The sequence below is a fragment of the Prionailurus viverrinus genome, chromosome E2 (genome assembly GCF_022837055.1).
Source record: "Prionailurus viverrinus isolate Anna chromosome E2, UM_Priviv_1.0, whole genome shotgun sequence".
NCBI classification, from domain to species: Eukaryota; Metazoa; Chordata; class Mammalia; order Carnivora; family Felidae; genus Prionailurus; species Prionailurus viverrinus.
Genome location: NC_062575.1, coordinates 55,317,287 through 55,335,653, shown reverse-complemented (window position 1 = coordinate 55,335,653; position 18,367 = coordinate 55,317,287). Strand labels below are relative to the sequence as shown.

General features: G+C 56.4%; 1 protein-coding gene across 1 annotated transcript; it reads left to right on the top strand.

Moving 5' to 3' along the window:
* The first annotated feature begins 158 nt into the window (after positions 1 to 158).
* On the top strand, positions 159 to 18,080 carry LOC125152590 (kallikrein-1-like). The gene is made up of 8 exons (XM_047834664.1): positions 159 to 264; positions 1,725 to 1,793; positions 10,344 to 10,512; positions 10,792 to 11,075; positions 15,328 to 15,487; positions 16,722 to 17,008; positions 17,136 to 17,272; positions 17,889 to 18,080. Exons 1-8 carry the CDS (start codon positions 159 to 161, stop codon positions 18,042 to 18,044), a joined length of 1,368 nt encoding a protein of 455 aa, XP_047690620.1. The 3' UTR covers positions 18,045 to 18,080.
* The last annotated feature ends 287 nt before the right edge of the window (positions 18,081 to 18,367 follow it).

Genomic DNA, 18,367 nt, shown 5'->3' with positions numbered 1-18,367 from the left:
TCCGTGCAGCACGTATCAGCTCAGCATCCATCACGTGCCCAACACCAACCTAGCCCCTGAGAAGCCCACAGTGACCAGAGAACAGCGCCCCTCCTGGAGCCCCACTGTGGCAGGGGGCACAGGCAGAAACAGTGAACCTGACCCAGAAGGCATAGTGCATGTCAGGAGGTGACCCAGTGGAGCTGGGGGAGACAGCAGGTGTGACGGGGGAGGAGAAGGCGTGCAGAAGGGGAGACAGGGAGGAAACACCTGCAGCAGGTGGAGGTGAGCCGTGCGGAACGTGGGGGAAGAGGAGGCCGGGGAGGCGGGCCTGGTGTGTGTGAGGGTGTCCGTGGGGCCAGTGTGGATGGAGCCCAGGGAGCAAGGGGAGGGGGGAAGGTGACGCCAGAGGGAAGAAAGGAGCCTCACCTGGCACCACGGGGAGGACGCAGCCGTTCCTCTGAGGGACCCAGGGGCCGTGGGCGATGTTGAGCAGAAGCAGGACAGGGCCTCACCTCACGGGTCCCTCGGGCATCTGTGTGGGGGTGAGACCACAGGGCTGAGGAGAGGCGGAGTGAGGACTGGGCTAGCCGGGGTGCAGGCAGGGAGGGAGAAGGGGTCCATTCCTGATACCTCTAAAGGGAGCCCTCAGGGTTTGCTGAGCGAGTGCGAGTGAGGAGAGGGGCAGACGGGACTCAGGATGATCTGAGCTCTGGCCCCAGTCTCTCAGCTGAGCAGCTCCAAGGAGACATCTACACTCACGACGTCCCCCCCTCACAACACGCAGGTGGGAGCCCAGCCTCTCACCTCCTCAAGCCCCACTTGAGCCCGGCATTTTCCACCAAGAGCCCTGCTCTTCCTCTTCCACCCCCTGGGTCTGAGTCCCCCAGTCTCTGGGGCACACCCCTAACTTCCCCTCCCCCAACCCATCCCTCCCCAAGCCTGGCCCCTCCTCCCTCCCGGCTCTCACTGACTGTCCCCTTCTCTGTTCCTATGCCCCAGCCCAGATCAGGCCTTTTAGCACCTCCAGCCTTCTTCACCCGCCTCTGTCCCTCATTCTCCCCCTCTATCCCATCCCCGTCCTGCCCCAGTAGGTCATTCTAAACTCAGAACTGACCTTGCCCTTGCGTGCTCACTTCAGGGCAGTGCTACAAGCAGTGAGCCCCTTGCTCTAGGAACTTGAGCTGACTCTAGGAGCTGCCCTCCAAGAGTTGGACACGGCCAGGATTTGGGGCGTGGTCTCTCTGCTCCTTGGGGGGGGGGGGGGAGGGAACTGGATGGGGGCGTGGCCTCACCTCCGGGGGGCGGGGCGGGGCCTAGGCCGGATGTTATCTGGGCAGGTCTAGGAGAGAGCCGTGGAATTAAGTTAAAATCTCTATTCGGGAGAGGGCTGGTCGCCCGGCTATGGAGACTTAGCATGGAGGGATGATTAGAAACTGGACAAGAGGACCTAAAGGGTACGGCAGAGAGTGGAGTCTGTTGTGATGGGAGATTCCTTCAGCTCTGGATCCGAATCCCAAATCAGCCTCCCAGGCAGTGCGTGAGATCAGGAAGGTTGTCTTTGAGCCCGGGTCCTCATCCTGGGGGTCCAGGATGGAGAGGCAATTGAAGATGAGTCTGGGATTGAGGATTAGCCATGGGGACGGACGTGATGAAGCAGTTGCCCAGAAGCTGACCTGCCCACTGGTCCTTTGTGCCACACCAGAGAAAGCCGTTCCAGCAGTAACAGCCTCACGCTACTCAAGCTGAAAGCACCAACCAGCAACTCCGACGCCACCAGCTCCACCGGCAGCGCCCCAAGTGTGCCAGCCCAGGTAACCCTGCCTCATCTCCAGCTGGGTCTGGAGGAGGGAAAATGAGCCCTATCTTTAAGTGTCACTGTGTCTCCATCCTTGACTGTCTCTGCTCTCGTCGTGTGTCCCAAGCCAGTCCTCCAGTGCTGTGGCGTGGCAATGTGCAGGAGGTGACTGAGGAGGTCAGCAAAGCCACCTGCTGGTTGCCGTACCCTCCCCGCACGCACATTCTGTTCCAGTGGGGCCCGAGGCGCAAAGAGAACAAGATGGGAGCGAGCAGGCCATGCAGAAAGGAAGGAAGGTGACAGAAAAGGAGGAAGGAGATGCCCAAATTGAGATGAAGACGGGGGAGGAAGGGAAGCACTCAGAAAGGCAAGAAAAAAGAGTAAAGAAAACAAAGAAATAGAGGGAACCAGAGGGGAAGAGAGAGGAAGAGGGATAGATGGAGAGACAGGCAGGCTGGGGGACACCCAAAAGGGCAAAAATTAGGGAGGAGCAAGGACAAGCACAAAGAGGGTGGAACAGCACCAGGGATGTGGCAAGAAAAGGCAGCAAGGGGCGCCCTGGTGACTCAATCGATTGAGCCGAGCATCTGACTTGGGCTCAGGTCATGATCTCACAGTTTGGTTCATGAGTTCGAGTCCTGCATCGGGCTCTGTGCTGACAGCTCCAAGCCTGGAGCCTGCTTCAGATTCTGTGTCTCCCTCTCTCTCTGCCCCTATCCCGTTTGCGCTCTGTCTGTCTCTCTCAAAAGTGAATAAACATTAAAGAAAAGAAAGAAAGAAAGAAAGAGGAAGAAAGAAAGAAAGAAAGAAAGAAAGAAAGAAAGAAAGAAAGAAAAAGGGGCACCTAAGTGCCTCAGTCAGTTAAGCATCCGACTGTGGGTCAGGTCACAATCTTGCAGTTCATGAGTTCGAGCCCCATGTCAGGCTCTATGCTGACAGCTCAGAGCCTGGAGCCTTCTTCCAATTCTGTGTCTCCTTCTCTGTCTACCCCTCCCCTGCTCGCACTCTGTCCTTCTCTCCCTCTCAGGAAAGGAATAAATATGGAGGAAATAAATAAACAAACAAACATTTTTAAAAAGTGAAAAGACAAGGCAGCAGGGCGGGGGGGGGGGGGGCAAAGCTCTGACACAGGTGTTGCTGGGGGCAGATGAGAAGGAGGTGGGTTTGGGGAAAAGGTCTGTCCCGCCTTCCTTTGTCTTTTGTCCTGTTCTCTCTCTCTCTCCCCTTCTTCTCCCTGCCATATTCTCTCTCTCCCCCACCATCCCCACCACCTTTGATGTTCTGCTGGACTGGATGTTGGTCCCTCCCCCTCTGTCCATGAAGGACACGGCATGTCCACCCCTGTGGGAAACCAAATGCCTACACAAACCCGTCCCATCACTGATTGGATCCCAAAACTCCTGTAGACCAATTAGGGACAAATCCCGGGACAGGTCTCCACCCCCCACCCACCTCCATACCTGCCCCTGCAGCCGCCAAGATTCACCTCGTTCTTCAGTCAGAGTTCCAAGATTCTGGGTCCTTCACCCAAATCCTCCTCCCTCAGACCCAGGAGCAAACCCTCCGGCGGACAAGTGCACATTGGCGCCACCTAGCGGCGGGAGCCTCCCAGGACAAGAAGAAAAGAGGCAACGTTTTCAAAAGTCTCCAGGCACGGGTTTCAGGCATTCATGCCTCAAAACACTCCTGTGAGGCAGAAGCAATTATTCTCGTCTTACAGATTAGGAAACTGAGGCACAGAGAGGCCAAGTGACTTTCCCAAGGATGTGTTATGTGTTCGAGGCAAGATTCCAACCCAGGCCCCCTGGTTCTGGAGTCCACATCTGAATCACACCCTGTGTTAACCAGTCTTTCAAACGCCAACTTAATTTTGTGATTTCACACCTGCTGCATGCGTATTCATCCAACCCAGAGACCATCCCCATCCCTTTTCTACTCCTACCCCACGCTAAGACCTTGATAACCAGAGAAGTGACGCTTTGCACCCAAGAGGTAACAGGGTCCCTTGGACCATTCTCTTGCCCCCCTCCCAACTTCTACAGCCTGGGTGACCTTGAACCAGTGGGGCCCTCCCCTTCCCCCTATCTGTTCCTGTGTGAAATGGGGCGAAATGAACAGTCATGGTTTGCTATGTGCTCTTAGCTCCTTACATGCACTAGCTCTTAGATACTCCTTGGAAAACTCTATGATGGGGTCCTCTGATGACCTGATTTTAAGGATGAGACTCAGAAGCACAAAGAAGCGAAAATACATAACAGGATCTTCCAAATTAGCAAATGGGGGAGCAGGGGCCTGAGCCCAGGCTGTCTGACTTTAGGGCCAGCACCCTGAAACACCACCTTCGAGTGGTCCCATAATGAAGGGGAAGGGGGAGCTTCCAGCACCAGAAATCCAGGCTTATTCCAGGGTGGTCAGCACACAGGGACTGTCTCCCGAGGGGAGGGATTCAAGGTGAGTCTTCTTCAGACAAGGGGGTCCCAGCCTCGAACGTCCCACTGAGGGCAGGAACCTTGTCCAGCGGGATGCGGAGTCACCACAGAAGGGCTTGTGAGCAGGAGGAGAAAGGGGTCAACTCTGAGTGTTAAAGAGACCTTCAGTGTAGTGAGACCTTCTGAGGCCACCTGGAGATGGATGGGAGGGAGGCTGGAGGCAAGGATCTAGAAGCTGCACCCAGGCCAAGGGAATAGAGAGAAGGGGTGGGGCTGGGGACCGCGGAGCTGCAGGGCCTAAGGGAAAGGGAGGGGCTGGGACAGTGCCTGGGGGAACTGGGTGGTGGGTGGAGCTGTCCCTGAGATGGGAAACAAGGGAGGAGGAGTGTGGGGAGAGACAAAGGAGTTAGGACGAGAGTGAGAAGGGCCTGGGGACACTGGGGGCGGGAGGATGCCCAGGAGCCTGTGCCTCCAGAGGCTGGAATTCAGGGTCAGATGAAAGAGACCTGGATGGTTGGCGGTTGATCCACAGGAGTCGAGGAAAGAAAGGCTCCGGGGAGTGTTCGCAGGAGGAGGAGGAGGAGGAGCAAGGCAGAGGGCGGGACTCGGCCTGCCTTTGGAGGTGAAGGACAACTGGAAAGATGCCCAGGAGGACTAGGATCGATAGCCCAGGTCTGCGCGGTCAGAGTGGGCGGGAGGAGGGGCGCATACGTCACCGCGTCGGAGGCGGAGCCAGGCGCCCTCCCAGTGAGCCCGCGAGCTTGGGCTGAGCTAGGTGTCAGTTCCCTCGGGGTCTCCATCTGTGTCACATGCCTGCGTGACTTAGTGGGAGGAACACATGCGATCACGATGGAAAGCGCTTAGCCTGGCACCAGGGAAGTTCTCATGATGATTAAAATCCCCAGGGGTTCACCTCCTTCCCCTCGCCACCACCCACTCAGGTCCCACAAAGGAAGATGGCTCAAGACCTCAAGTCTTAGATTCCAAACACCAAATTCCAGATTCCTAGTCTGGACTCCAGATTCAAAGGCTTCTAGGATCCAGAGTGACTAAGACCTGTCCCTCAAAGACCAGACTCTAGGATCCAGATTCCAGACCCAAACTCCGGAATGCAGACTCTAAAATCCACACTCTATACTTCAAGTCATAAATGCCTGACTCTAGACCTCCAAACTCAGAGTCCAGAGTTGGAGAGCCACAGCAAAAACTGCAAAACCCAAGATCCAGAATCCAATATCCAGAATCCAGAGTCAGGAGGCCCAGGCACCAAGATCCAGAATCAGAGATCTGAATCCAGAATTCAAGATCAGGAAGTGGGGATCCAGATCCAGAATCCACTGTCCAGAATCAGAGCTCCAAGGTTCAGAATCCAAAACCAGGGATCCAGATCAACATCCAGAATCCAAGATCCAGAACCCAACTCCAGGCACAAGAAGCATGACTCTAGAATACAGTTTCCACACTCTAGACCCCAAATTTCAGGTTCCAGACTCCTGGTCCTATGTGTTGATCTCTGATTTGGGGCTCTTGCCCTCCCACTTCCTCTCCCTTGAGGAACTGTCCCTGGCAGGGAATTCTTCCTTACAGACTCAGACAAAAACTTCAACCTAATAAATGCTCATTAGGCCTTGTCCCCCACCCCACTAGCCACCTAGGCATCCCCGCCTGTAAACCTGAATCTCAACCACCTCCCACCCCACCCTACCCCCTAGACCCGGGTGGGGCTGGGGACTTATAAATTCAAGTATTCAGATACCTGCTTCCCTTCTTCTGGCATCCAAGCTGCCCCAGATGAAGCTGGGGGATCTGGAGGGAGTGAGCTCTTTTGAGACAAAAGTCAGGGTTGGGGGGAGGTGAGAGACACTAGAGGAGACACAGGTCTGCCTTGATCTAGAAGAGACACTGGGTGCCCTATCCCCAGGAACAGACATGGACTGCCCTGAGGGAGCTGAGTTTCAAGGGCACCTGTGTAATTTCATGTGTCCTTTACTGAGGCTCCAAGTTGAACCTGAACCAAGAAAATGTCCCGGAGATGAAAGAAGGAGCTGCGGGGAGTGGGGCGGGGGGGTGGGGGGATGGGGAAGGGGTGGGGGTAGAGTGAATCAGGAGGATGTCCCCCAAAACACTTGTATCAGAGCCAAGAACAAAGTCAGGAGTCATCAGGGGTTCAGGTCAACTCAGCTCAACCTCCCCAAGGTGTCCCGTGTGACAGGCTCCAGGCTGGGCAGTGCTGGGGACACAGAGAAGACCTTACCTGAGCATGTCTGGGGATCTGTGATGTGATGGAGGCAGAACCAGGGCTGAGCGGCCCAGAAAGGATACCTGTTAGGTCCCAGGGCCTCCCAGAAGAGGTGGGGGCTGAGCCTTGGGGGCGGAATATGAATTTGGAAGATGAGACGAAGGCTTTCCTCCACTCCCTAAGCTTGCTGGGGCCTCCCATGGACTAGACCCTTCACTGGGCAGTGCTGGGGATCCAGAGTCCAGTCAGGCCAGGCCTGCCCTCAGTAAGTTCCCAGTCTGGGGGGTAAGGTAGACACCATGGATCAGAGAAGGTCAGAATAGGCCTCAAGGAGGAAGTGGACCTTAAAGGGAATGGCATACCTGCCAGGAGGAACAGCCTGAGCAAAGGCAGGGAGGCATGAAATCGCAGGAGGGAAAATGGGAGAATGAGCTATGCCTAGAAAGGCAAGGTCATTAGACACCAGGTCAGAGGGGCTGGAAAGGGAGAAACCCCCATATCCTCAAAAATGAGGCTGGGGAGCGAGGACTTTATCCTGAAGGTGCTGGGGATCTATGAGGGCTATAGGCAGGAGTCAGACAGGGTCAACTCGGGGCATGGAAAGACCCTGAGGGGGCATATAGGGGAACGAGCTAGGGGAGTGGGAACTTGACTGGAGGGACAAATGGGGGGAAGACACACCCCCAGGAGGCCAGACAGGAGGCTGGGATTAGGGTGTGGGGGGAGAATGTATCCTGAACCAGAGCCTCAGGGTTGGAGAGAGATCCAGGGCCAAGTGGGATGGTGCTGGGGGCTGACAGGCTGTGGGACACCTGAGGGCCTGTTCTGGTGCCTGGAGAAACAACAGGAACCCTCAGAGATGGAGAACCTGGGCGGGGTGGGGGGAGAGCAGTCTGGGGTGGGGGAAGGGGGGACCAAGATGGTGAAAGAAGTTTCTCAAGCAGCAGGTGGGATGGATGTGTTTGTGTCTGGAGGGATTCAGGGGAGGGCGGAAGTGTCCAGGTTCAACTCCATTCACTCTCTCCCCTCCCCAGACTTCAGCAGAACCCTCATCCCTTCTCCATAACGTGGCTTCTCACCTTCTCCTTCCTGCTGACGCCTGCAGGTGAGGTGGGCTCAGGTCAGGTCTGGGTCTGTGGGGGTGCGGTACCTCTCCGCTCCATCAGGAGCAAAGCCAGGGCCTACGATCTGCCAGCACCCCCAGCCCTGCTCCACCCCACCCCACCCAGCCACCCGATGCTCCTGAGTGCTCACCCTACCCCAAGAACTTTCAGAAGCCTAGGGCTGCTCTGGAGTCCCCAAGCCAACTGGGTCTCTCGCTGCTCCCGACAGCAAATCAGCTCTGGGGATGACACAGACCTGAGTTCAAGGTCTGGGGCTGCCCCTTCCTTGCTGTGTGACCTTGAGGAAATGACTTCACCTCTCTCCACCTAGAGTGCCTTCTCTAGAAGACAGCACCTACCCATGACCACCACGGTGAGGTTTCAATAGCACAATGTAGATAAAGCTCATAATAAGCATTCAACAAGTGTTAGCAAGGTCAAGAGCACAGACTCCAGGTTTGAATTCCAGCTCACCATTTTGCAGTTACTGAACATCTCTGCGACTCGAGATCCCCAACTGTACCGTGGACATAGGAACTGATGCCCCCAGGGCAGGATTGAATGTGGTCCTGTGTGTAGGGCACGAGAAGGGACTTAGCCCAGGGCAGTACCCCGTGAGGGTGTTGTTAGCACTGCTGAGTCCTGGGTACATGCTACAGCTCATCTAATTCTCAAAACATCTCTGTAGGGTGGGCTCTACCGGCCTCACTTGACAGGGAAGAGGGCTGAGGCTGGAGAGGGGTGGCCACAATGTCAAGGTGACCCTGGGTAGCAGGAAAACTCCAAACCATGTTCAGCTACCACCCATGGAGAACTTAACTGTAACCTGACGCCTCTACCTGGAGAAGTTGAGGGTGGACTTTCATTATGTCCCCACATGACCCTCGCCTCTGGGGGCCCCTTGAAGCTCCCCCCTGCTGCCAGCCTCCCCTCAGGCTTTCTCTGTGCTCTCTCCTCCCTGCCTCCCGCCTGCCGCTGCACCCAGCCAAGGCCTCCACCCTCCTCCGGCTTGGACTGGCCAGATGCAGCCTCGATGCCCAGCTGTTCAGCCCGCACCCTCTGTCCTTCTTTGCAGGACAACCCCACCCTTCCCTTGTTAAGCCCCCTGTCTACCACATCCGCATTCCCCCAACCTTGCCAGGGCCCTTGGCCCAGTTCTTGACCCTGGCAGGCAGAATGTGGGTATTTTGTCTAGCTGTGCAAATTCCTGTCCCAGTGTGGGTGTCTGTGTGTTTGGCTGTGATCTTGAGGGCTCATATCCCCATTGCCCAGTAGCAGGTCACGGTTTTGTGACTTTGAAACATCGCTGTTTATGTCCTTGTGCATGGTACAATGCTGCAGTGCCCTGCGTGTGTGTGTGTGTGTGTGTGTGTGTGTGTGTGGTAGGTTTGCAAGGCCCTGTGTGTCCACATCCTGCCCACATGTGTGAACCAGGTCCCATATGTGAAACGCAATGAGTGACCTTGAACACCAAGTGACTGACGAGGCAACAGGTCTAGAGATGGAAAAACAAGTCCTGTCTTGTGCCTCTGGCTATGTCTTTGACCTTGGATGCCTAGCCCTGTGTCCTTTGTTTCCCTGGGGTGTGATCTAGTGGGGCCACATCTAAGTGTTGGCCCTCTGGGTCAGTGTCTATTACTCTGAATCCCCACAAAGTGACTTGAGGATGAATCATAGTTTTGACCTTGATTATCTTCATTTGAGCCTGGTCATATGGCTGACTTACTTTGGCTAAATTTCTGTCCAGAACCTGAACATCCACATGCATATCTACATAAATAAGTCTACGTGTCCTTTGTTTAAAATAAGTAGTATTTATTAAGCAGCTATAATAAGCCAGACATCTCTCTCTCTGTCTCTCTTATTCATTCCTTACAACAATCCCATCTTACAGATGAGGAAATGTAGGCTCAGAGAGGTCAAACAATTTGCTCAAAGGCTCACAGATAACATGGACATAGGGGTTTTACTCTAACATTCCGATATAACCACTATACTCAGACTCACGTCTGTGCACAAGTCTTTGGGGGACCGAGTGCATATCCATGTCTCTCCCCATGTACCCTTATTAAGGACCCCACCTTGTCCAGCCCCTGGGTGCTAGTGTGCAAGTCTGTGACCTAGTACGTTCAGACCCACACAGGAGACTGTAAATTTAGATGTGAGCTTGTATGTCCAAATCAGTGTCTGTGCATGTGCGTGCATGTGTGTGTGTGTGTGTGTGTCCACATGCACACCCACACTGGAACTGTCCAGACTCATATATACCTATGAATCTCTGTGCTGTGATCCTTGAAGCTGCAGCTGCAGCTGTATGTTTGCCCATGACCTTGTGTGGCCACATCTGCATTTGGCTGAGATGTCCAGACTCTGGAGCCAAGACTGGGTGTCATACACTGAGTGGCCACATCCCATCCATCTGATGCCTGTGGCAGCGTGGCGACCTCGAATGGCTGGTCCCAAGTGACCATCTTTCTGGATCCTTATCCAGTGTCCCTGTCTCCACTTCTAATCTCAGAGGACTTCTTGCCTTCTGGTCCTTCCCCACATACCCGCTCTCCTGGAATCCTGTAGTAAACGGGTGAGGGCAAAGGGCAAGGGGCCAGTCCTGGAGAAAACAAGCAGCAGTTGTCAAAGCCTGAGAGAAGACAGTACTTGAAATTCAAGGACGGGGACGTCCTAAGACATTGGGGGAAAGCACAGGTGAGAAATACATACTATGGGCAGGGCGTAGGCAAGGTGCGACAAGGGAAAAGACTGTGTTGTGAGGAATCCTCCTCTGCTTCCTCTCCCAGCGGCCCAGCACCACTCCGCCAAGACGCTGAAAGGTGAGGCGTGTGAGCCCCACTCCCAGCCGAGGCAAGCGGCCCTCTTGGAGCGTGGACGCTTTAACTGCGGTGTTTCCCTCACTCCGCAAGCCGGATGCTGTCTGCTGCCCACCGCCACACCGGGTATGAAGGCAGGGCTCAGGGTCCTCAGGGGCAGGATGCCAAGGGCCTAGGGATCTGAGAATCTTGGATTCTGAGGAGGAGAGAGCTGGAGCCTGGGGGCTGAGTTCCAAGTGTGCGCACCTCCGTGGCTCCGGAGGGGCAGGGGCTAGAACGGGGCTTCAGCGCCTCGGACACAGAGGGTAAAGGCATCTCCAGATTCCCCGCGGGGTGAAGGACCCCAGCTAGCCGGCTCTTTGGTCTTTCTGTCCGCTCCTCACTGCCCTTGCGGATAATCACCCGCGCACGCGCACAGCTTCATGAGCGTGCACCTAGGCGAGCACAATCTGCGCAAGCGCGATGGCCCGGAAGTGCTGTGGACTGTGGCTCGCCTCGTCCCGCACCCGTGCCATGAAGCACGCAGCCAACGCCACGACGTCATGTTGCCACGTCTAACCCGGCCCACCTGCCTCTTCCCGCAAGTGCATCCTGTGGCGCTGCCCACGCGTTGTCCCCAACCAGGCGAGGCCTGCGTGGTGTCCGGCTGGGGCCTGGTGGCCGATGACAAGCCTGGGACCAAAGGGAGCGCAAGGTCACAAGGTGCGTGAAAGTATGGATTCACTCCAAGCCCACTGTCCTCCCCAGTGAGTCTCCCAGATATGCTGCATTGTGCCAACATCAGTGTTATCCCGGCCACATCTTGTAGCAAGGACTACCCAGGGCGCCTTATGAGCACTACGTGTATGCAGGAGTAGAAGGCGGAGGCACGGACTCCTGTGAGGTCAGAGCCATGGGTTTAGGGGAACAGGCTTGGGTGTTGGGATGGGGTCGGGTTGTGCTTGCTTTGGGCCAGAGAAGATGCTAGGGATAGATGTGGTGGTGGAGAAGGAAGAGCAGTTAGAACGGGGGTGGAGTTGGAGACGGGGTTGGAGATGCGGGTAGGGGTGCGTTGTATTTGGGGCGGATGATGTGGTGGTTGGTTTGGAATGGCCTGGCTTTGATTTGAGAATAGGAATGGGCTTGGTTTGATTTTAGAAGGAAAATACGTTGGGTTGAAATGCGGATGGGCTAAGTTTTGTCTGGGATGTGAAAGCCGTAACAGCTGGGGTTGGCTGTGTTGGCAGTAAGGATGGACATAGATAGGCCTGGTTTGGGTTTGAATGGGGACGGACGACGTGGGGGTTGGGTTGGGTCGGTGCTACACAGCGGGGATTGAACATGGATTGGCTGAGTTGTATTGACTTGTGTTAGGTTAGGGTTGAGTTGGATTCGATTGGGTTAAACTGGGTTGTATTGAGTTGAGTTGGAGAGGGATTGCATGGGGTGGGGTCGGATTGGGTTTTGACTCAGATCGTGCCCGGTGATTAGGCTAAGGATGGGCGCACTGGATCCAGAAATTTCCCACTCAAACTTTCTCTTCCCCACACAGGGTGACTCCGGGGGACCCCACACAGGGTGGCTGGTCTGTGGGGGAGTCCTGCAGGGAATCGTGTCCTGGGGTGACGTCCCCTGTGACACTACGAACAAGCCTGGTGTTTATACCAAAGTCTGCAGCTACTTGGGGTGGATCAGGGACACCATGAAGAGGAACTTACTGTTTTGGTCTACCACCTGTGTCTCTGGCTGAGCAGAAACTCCTGTAGCTGGCCAGCCACCCCACCCTGACCTGGGACAGAACTGAGCCATCCCTTAACACCCCATCTGTCCAAGAGGCACATGTTGGCCAAGGATTTGTCCCATGTCAAGCCAGAGCTGGTGCTCAAGGTCACCTGTTTAAACACTGAGATAACAGTGCTGATGCAAGTTTCTCTGTAGGAGTTGCTGTGACTTTCTTCTGGGGATGAAGGGAAGTGGGAGCCAGAGACCGGGTGGGGAACCCAAGGCCACTGTACGTTGCTCCATTTCACTCGCTGCCCCGATGCCTAGGTGAAAAGAAATAGCTTGAAGCAGGGCTCTTCATTCACATACACACAGGATTAGCTGTGCAGTCTTGAGGTAAAGACTCGATGCCACTCAGCTTCGGTTTCCCCAGGTGTGAAACAGAGATCTTCATGTTGCTTACCTCACAGCGTTGTAAGGATTAAATGAGGAAGGTTATATGAACTCATTCCAATAGTGCCTGGCACAGGGCAAATATATCTCTGGACCCCAGCAGAAAAGACCCCCAGCACACGCTAGATGATCAAGAATGACTTCATTTTCTTCGAGATTCAGTTGTGGGCCTCCTGGCAGCCAGGCAAAAAGGCAAATGCTCTCCTTTTCCTTAGGCAGTCTCCCGACATGCAGCGGAGGCTGGGCTACCCTGTGGCCTACTTTGATTTTGCTGAAGAGCTCAGAGAATATGCCAGAAGCCCATGAGTTCACCGTTGAGGTTGCAGAAATCTCGTTCCTGATTCTCAACAGAGATTCCTCCCAAAATGTGGTCTTCAAGGTCACTGAATGTTGAACCACATGAACCTGGCTCCTGAGATCTAAATATTCTACCGGGGGAAGGGGGAATTACAGTTTGTAGAGAGGCCTCTCTTGACCTTGGGAGGCAGATAATCTGGAATTCCTGGGACTTTAAAGGACCTAAACTTGAGCATCCAGACTTGGATACTCAAGGAGTAGTGGTGGGGTGTGATGAGATCCCAATGTTGTTCTGGGAGTGGGGGGGGGGGGGACATTGGATTTTGGAATGCTTAGGGGACTTATTTAGGGAGACCACTGACACCTCGTTTCTGGATCTGGGGGCACTAGGCTGGTGGTGGTAGGTACCCTGAGATTTTATTCGGAGAGAAACAATAAATGGATTTGGACCTAGATCCTGAGTCTGGGAGTGCAAGAATCAGGGTGTTCTGAAAGCCTTACATTTCGGAGGCAGCTGAAGCCGGGAAACTGGTGTGTTGGCTCCAAGTGGTGTGGGGAGAAGGGAATCGGAGCCCCTCAGCTGGTGTCTGAGGATACCCTGGGTCTTCAGGTGTGTGACCTTCCTTGGGGTTCAGGTATATATCGGACTTTGTATTGGAGGTCATTGATTCCTCCGTGCTCCTGTTTCTTCTCACCACCCCCCCAACTCCCCTCACCGGCTCTGTCTCCAAGAGCAGGGGCCCAGGAGCTCCAGGCCCTGCCCTGTCTGGCCTCAGGCCCCAGGAATGCTTCCAGCACAATCAGGGCCCGCAGAACAACAGGTGCTTGCTCTCCCGCCCCTTCCACAGCTCTGGGGTGGGAGGAGGTGTCCAGCCCCCAGGAGGCAGCGGGGGCAGGGCCTTGGCCAGCATCTGGATGCCAGCAGGGCAGGGGCGGGTCCTCAGGGTGGGGAGGGGGTGGATGAAGGCTTTAAAATGCTCCTTGGGGAGGCTCCTGAGCTCCAAGCTCACCACCTGCCTGCCTGTGGTCACCATGTGGTTCCTGGTTCTGTGCCTTGCCCTGTCCCTGGCGGGGGCTGGTGAGACAGAGGGATGGGAGGGGGAGGGGGAGAGTGGACCCCACTTTCATGCTGCCCTCACCCCCAATAACTTCTTCCTCTCCCACAGTCCATCCCAGGCCGGGTCCCAGGCTCTCTCCCAGCCCCTCTTCTGTGGTCACAGTTCCCACTATTGTGCTAGGTCCTGCTCCCTCCCAGGAACCCCCCAAATTTTCTCCTCCTCCCCACTCCGACCCCTGCCCTGAGCCACTTTACCAAAGGGGCAGAGGCTGGGCCATCTGTCTCTCTCTTTAGGGGACTCCTGCTCTTGCAAGTAGTGCCCCCAGTCCCAGCAGATCCTGGGACCCCGACAGCCCCCTTCTAGTCCTTAGTGGTTCTCTGTCTGTAGCTCCTGAGTTCCCACATCCTTCCATACCCTGGTGACTTTTCCCATCCAGCTGTCAGTTCTCAGCTAGGTCCTCCAGTCCCTGGCATCTGGTTTCCCTCAAATCTTCCCAAGACTCCCTAAATTCCATCAGACACCTATACTTCTCCCCAAACAGACTCCATGACTCCAGGTGGACCCGCTTCCCCTCCTGGTGTGAGGATTCTACAGATGTCTCTTCCTTCCCCACCTCTTTGCCGCTGAACCCCGGTCCATCACCTCCAGCCTTCTCCCTGAGGAAGAACACCCAGAACCCCTAACCACACACTCCTTTCCTTGTGGAATTTCCTTCTCCAGCCCACGCTCCAGCCCTCCCCAAATGCACCCCTCCTGTGCAACTCTGGTTTTCTAGACTTCCCTCCAGAATCCCAAGTACCTTCAGAGCCCAGCTGTCCTCCCCTACCTCCCGCAGGACCCCAACATGTGATTCTAAAACCCCACACCAAGTGGGAACGCAGGGAGGACCCACAGCTGCTTGGCCCCAACACATCTCCACCTTCCTTCCTCTCCGACACCACCCCCAGGAGAACCTCAGATCCCTCCAACACCCTCAGACCGTGACCCCAATCTCCATGAGAATCACCCAATCCCAGAAGAACTATCATCTGGCTCTCCCTCCTCCTGAGCCCCATCCCAGTCCTGACCCCAACCCTAGTTCCGGGACCCCAGACCCCCAGAGGACCCTCTCCCAGTCCCAGTCAAGAGGCACCAAATCACCCCTGTATCACCTGACCCCCACACCACATGTTGCCCCAGATGCTGCCTTCTTGTCTCCTGCCTGATCCTTGTGGTTGGCTCTGCTCTCAGCAGTCTCCCCCGCCAGGACCCGCCACCAACCCACAATCCCAGGGCAGGCTCCAGACTTCCAGGCCCTTCCCATACCCCTTGCCCATCTCCCCAGACCTCCAGCCCTGCTCCTCTGGACCCATGTCCCCCCAACCCCACCGCACAGCCCTCTCTCCTAGCCCAGGCCTTCCTGGTGCCACCTCCCCACCTGCTCTGACCCGGCACCCTCTCTACAGGTGCTGCGCCCCCCATCCAGTCCCGGATCATAGGAGGCTGGGACTGTAAGAAGAATTCCCAGCCCTGGCAGGCAGCTCTGTACCATTACAGCAAATTCCAGTGCGGGGGCGTCCTGGTGCACCCCCAGTGGGTGCTCACAGCTGCCCACTGCATAAATGAGTGAGTGGGGGCAGAGGGTCTGGGGGGGGTGGTCTGTGCTCCCACAGGAATAAACAGTGGGCACTGTCCCGGGTTAACCTCAGGGGAGGCTGGAGGACTGAGAGAAAGAAAGACATTCCTGGTCTAGGTCATGGAGAGTGGCAGGGACAACCCCAGGAAAGCCCTCCACTGGTACCTGTGTCTTTGCATCTCTCCATGTAAATGTCTTCCTGTGTCTCCCCCTCCTGCCTCCCTGTGTCTCTCCATAACTGGCTCTGTTGTGTGTCTGTCTGTATGACTAAGATTCTTCTCGGTCTCCCTCTCTTTGGTCTCAGCGCCTCCGTGTCTCTCCAGGTCTCTGTCCATCTCTGGGTCCCTCTGCCGCATCCCTGTCACTGTATGTCTCACTCTCCACCTCTGCCCCTGGGTCTCTGCCTCACTCCCAATGCTGCTGAGCACCCCCCAGGATGGGACCCCAGAAAGAGGAAGGGATTATCCCCAAATGTCTCTGTGTGAGGGGTCTTCTCACGTGCTCAGCCCCTCCCTCCAGGACAATGATCCACTCCAGGGGGACACAGGGAAGGGCTGGTTTCAGCTGGAGCCTAGTGGGAGCCCTGGAGGAAGGAGGAGGAGAAAGAGGAGGAGGAGGGGGAGAAGGAGGAGGAAAGGGTGGGAAGGTCTGGGGAGGGAGGGGGACGCCGTCCTTGGGCTGGGGGCCAGGCCACCCGCTCCTGGGGAGCCAGCCCCACAGCCCCTGCTGCAGCTGAGCAGGTCCCAGGCCCTCCCCCCCTTCCCATGCTCCCTTCCTGTTCTCTCTCGTTCCTGCCCCCCCCCTCCACTGCCTGTGTTCCTCACTCTCTCACTTTGCTTCCTCTTCCCTCAGTCACGTTGCCTGCTGCCCCTGCTCCTTCCAAGTCTGTTCCTTCACTTCTTCTTCTTCCCCGGGGCCCTTCCTTCTGTCTCTGTCTCCTTTGGGCTCTGTTTCTGTCTTCCCTCTGCCTCTCATTCCCTCTCTCCTTTTCTGCTCTCTCCTTTTCACTCTGTCTTTTTCTCTGGCTTTGATCTTGTCACATCCTTCTGTCTTTCACTCACTGTCTTTTCTTCATAGCTCTTTACCTTCCCAACTGTCTCTCTCTCCATGGTTACTCCTTGTTCCTCTCTCTCTCTCCCTGCGACACCCCCCCCCCCCCGCAGGCTCCCCATCGCCCTTCCCCCCTCCTCTCTCCTCATTCCCTGGGGCCCCCTCTCTCCCCAGCAATTATCAGCTGTGGCTGGGTCGCTACAACCTGTTTGAGCACGAAGACACAGCCCAGTTTGTCCAGGTCAGTGGTAGCTTCCCACACCCTGGATTCAACCTGAGTCTCCTGGAGAACCACACCCGCCTCCCGGGAGAGGACTACAGCCACGACCTCATGCTGCTCCGCCTGGCAGAGCCCGCCCAGATAACCGATGCTGTGAGGGTCCTGGACCTGCCCACCCAGGAACCCCAAGTGGGGAGCACCTGCTACGCCTCCGGCTGGGGCAGCATCGAACCAGATAAGTGTATGCCAGGGCCAGACCCTGCAGCCTGGAGCCCAGACCCTTGGGTGTAGGGAGGAGGGGCTGGGGACCCGGACTCCAGGGTCTGAGGGAGGAGGGGCCGAGGAGCCACTTGGGGTCTTTTCTGTAGTCACATACCCAGACGATCTCCAGTGCGTGGACCTCAAACTCCTGCCCAACGATGTGTGTGCCAAAGCCCACTCCCAGAAGGTGACAGAGTTCATGCTGTGTGCTGGATACTTGGAGGGCGGCAAGGACACCTGTGTGGTGAGCCAGTCTGTCCCCCCTTCCCCTCCCTCCTGGGCCTCAAGGTGCGGGGGGAGGGGACTCGGGCTCTGGACTGCTGCTGAGAGCTAACTGGGCATCTGTCTCTGCGGCTTCCAGACTGTATCTCCCCCCAACCAAGCCTCAGCGCCCTCTCCCTGCCCCCTTTCCTTCCCACACCCCCATCCTGGTATCACAGGCACCTCCCTCCACCACATCAGAGTTCACCTGTCCCTCCCTCATATTTACTGTCTAGTCAGAGAAAGCTGTTTGGGAGAGGTGACATCAGAGGGGAGTCCTGAAGGTAGAAGGGTCCGGTAGATGGGTTCCGCTCCTCTCCCACTGACCTGTCGGCCGGGACTGTTCTGGACCCTGCCCCCTGTGCAGAAACTGAACCCTGAAGTCCCATCCCCGCTGGCCATGACTCCAGCCGCTGTCTCCTCTGTTGGAATCCCGCCCGCCCTCTGGCAGTGGACTGTGGAGAGAACCATGTCCTCTCCCGGGGATGGGGAGTCACCGTCTCGAGCTCTGTGAGCCCAGGTGTGAGAGCTGGGGCTCCACAGGCAGAACCCCCGCCGCCACGGCTGACCTTTGTCATTCTCTCCCCCTTGTGCTGCAGGGGGACTCCGGGGGGCCACTGATCTGCAATGGCATGTTTCAAGGAATCACGTCCTGGGGCCACATCCCATGCGGCAGCCCCAATATGCCTGCTGTCTTCACCAAAGTGATTTCGCACCTGGAGTGGATCAGAGAAACCATGACAGCCAACCCTTGAATGCCCCCATCGTGTTTCCTACCCCAGTAAACTCAATACGCATCAGATTCACCTCACGTTTGCTGTCCTCTGGCCTTCCAGGCCCTGCGCACCTGGAAGCTGGGGACCCACCCCGCCCAGTCTAGAGCCCAGTCCTCTCAGTCTGTCGCCAGGAAGCTTATGAGCTGGGGGAAAGGAAGGAGTAAAGACAGGTGTAGACAAACCGGCACAGAGAGAGGCTCAGACCCTAAAGGGCCAGGCAGGGACTCAAGACCGGTTCGCACGCCGGTTCACACACGCTGGGCCCGACCCTGCCCTGGGGAGAGACGACGCCACGGAGGGTC

What these genes read in the sequence shown, in the direction of transcription:
- LOC125152590 (XM_047834664.1), top strand. Translation starts at nt 159, where the DNA reads ATGTCAGGAGGTGACCCAGTGGAGCTGGGGGAGACAGCAGGTGTGACG. An exon ending in CAGCATCGAACCAGATAAGT is followed by an intron (nt 17,009 to 17,135) that starts GTATGCCAGGGC and finishes TCTTTTCTGTAG; the next exon opens with TCACATACCCAGACGATCTC. An exon ending in GCGGCAAGGACACCTGTGTG is followed by an intron (nt 17,273 to 17,888) that starts GTGAGCCAGTCT and finishes CTTGTGCTGCAG; the next exon opens with GGGGACTCCGGGGGGCCACT.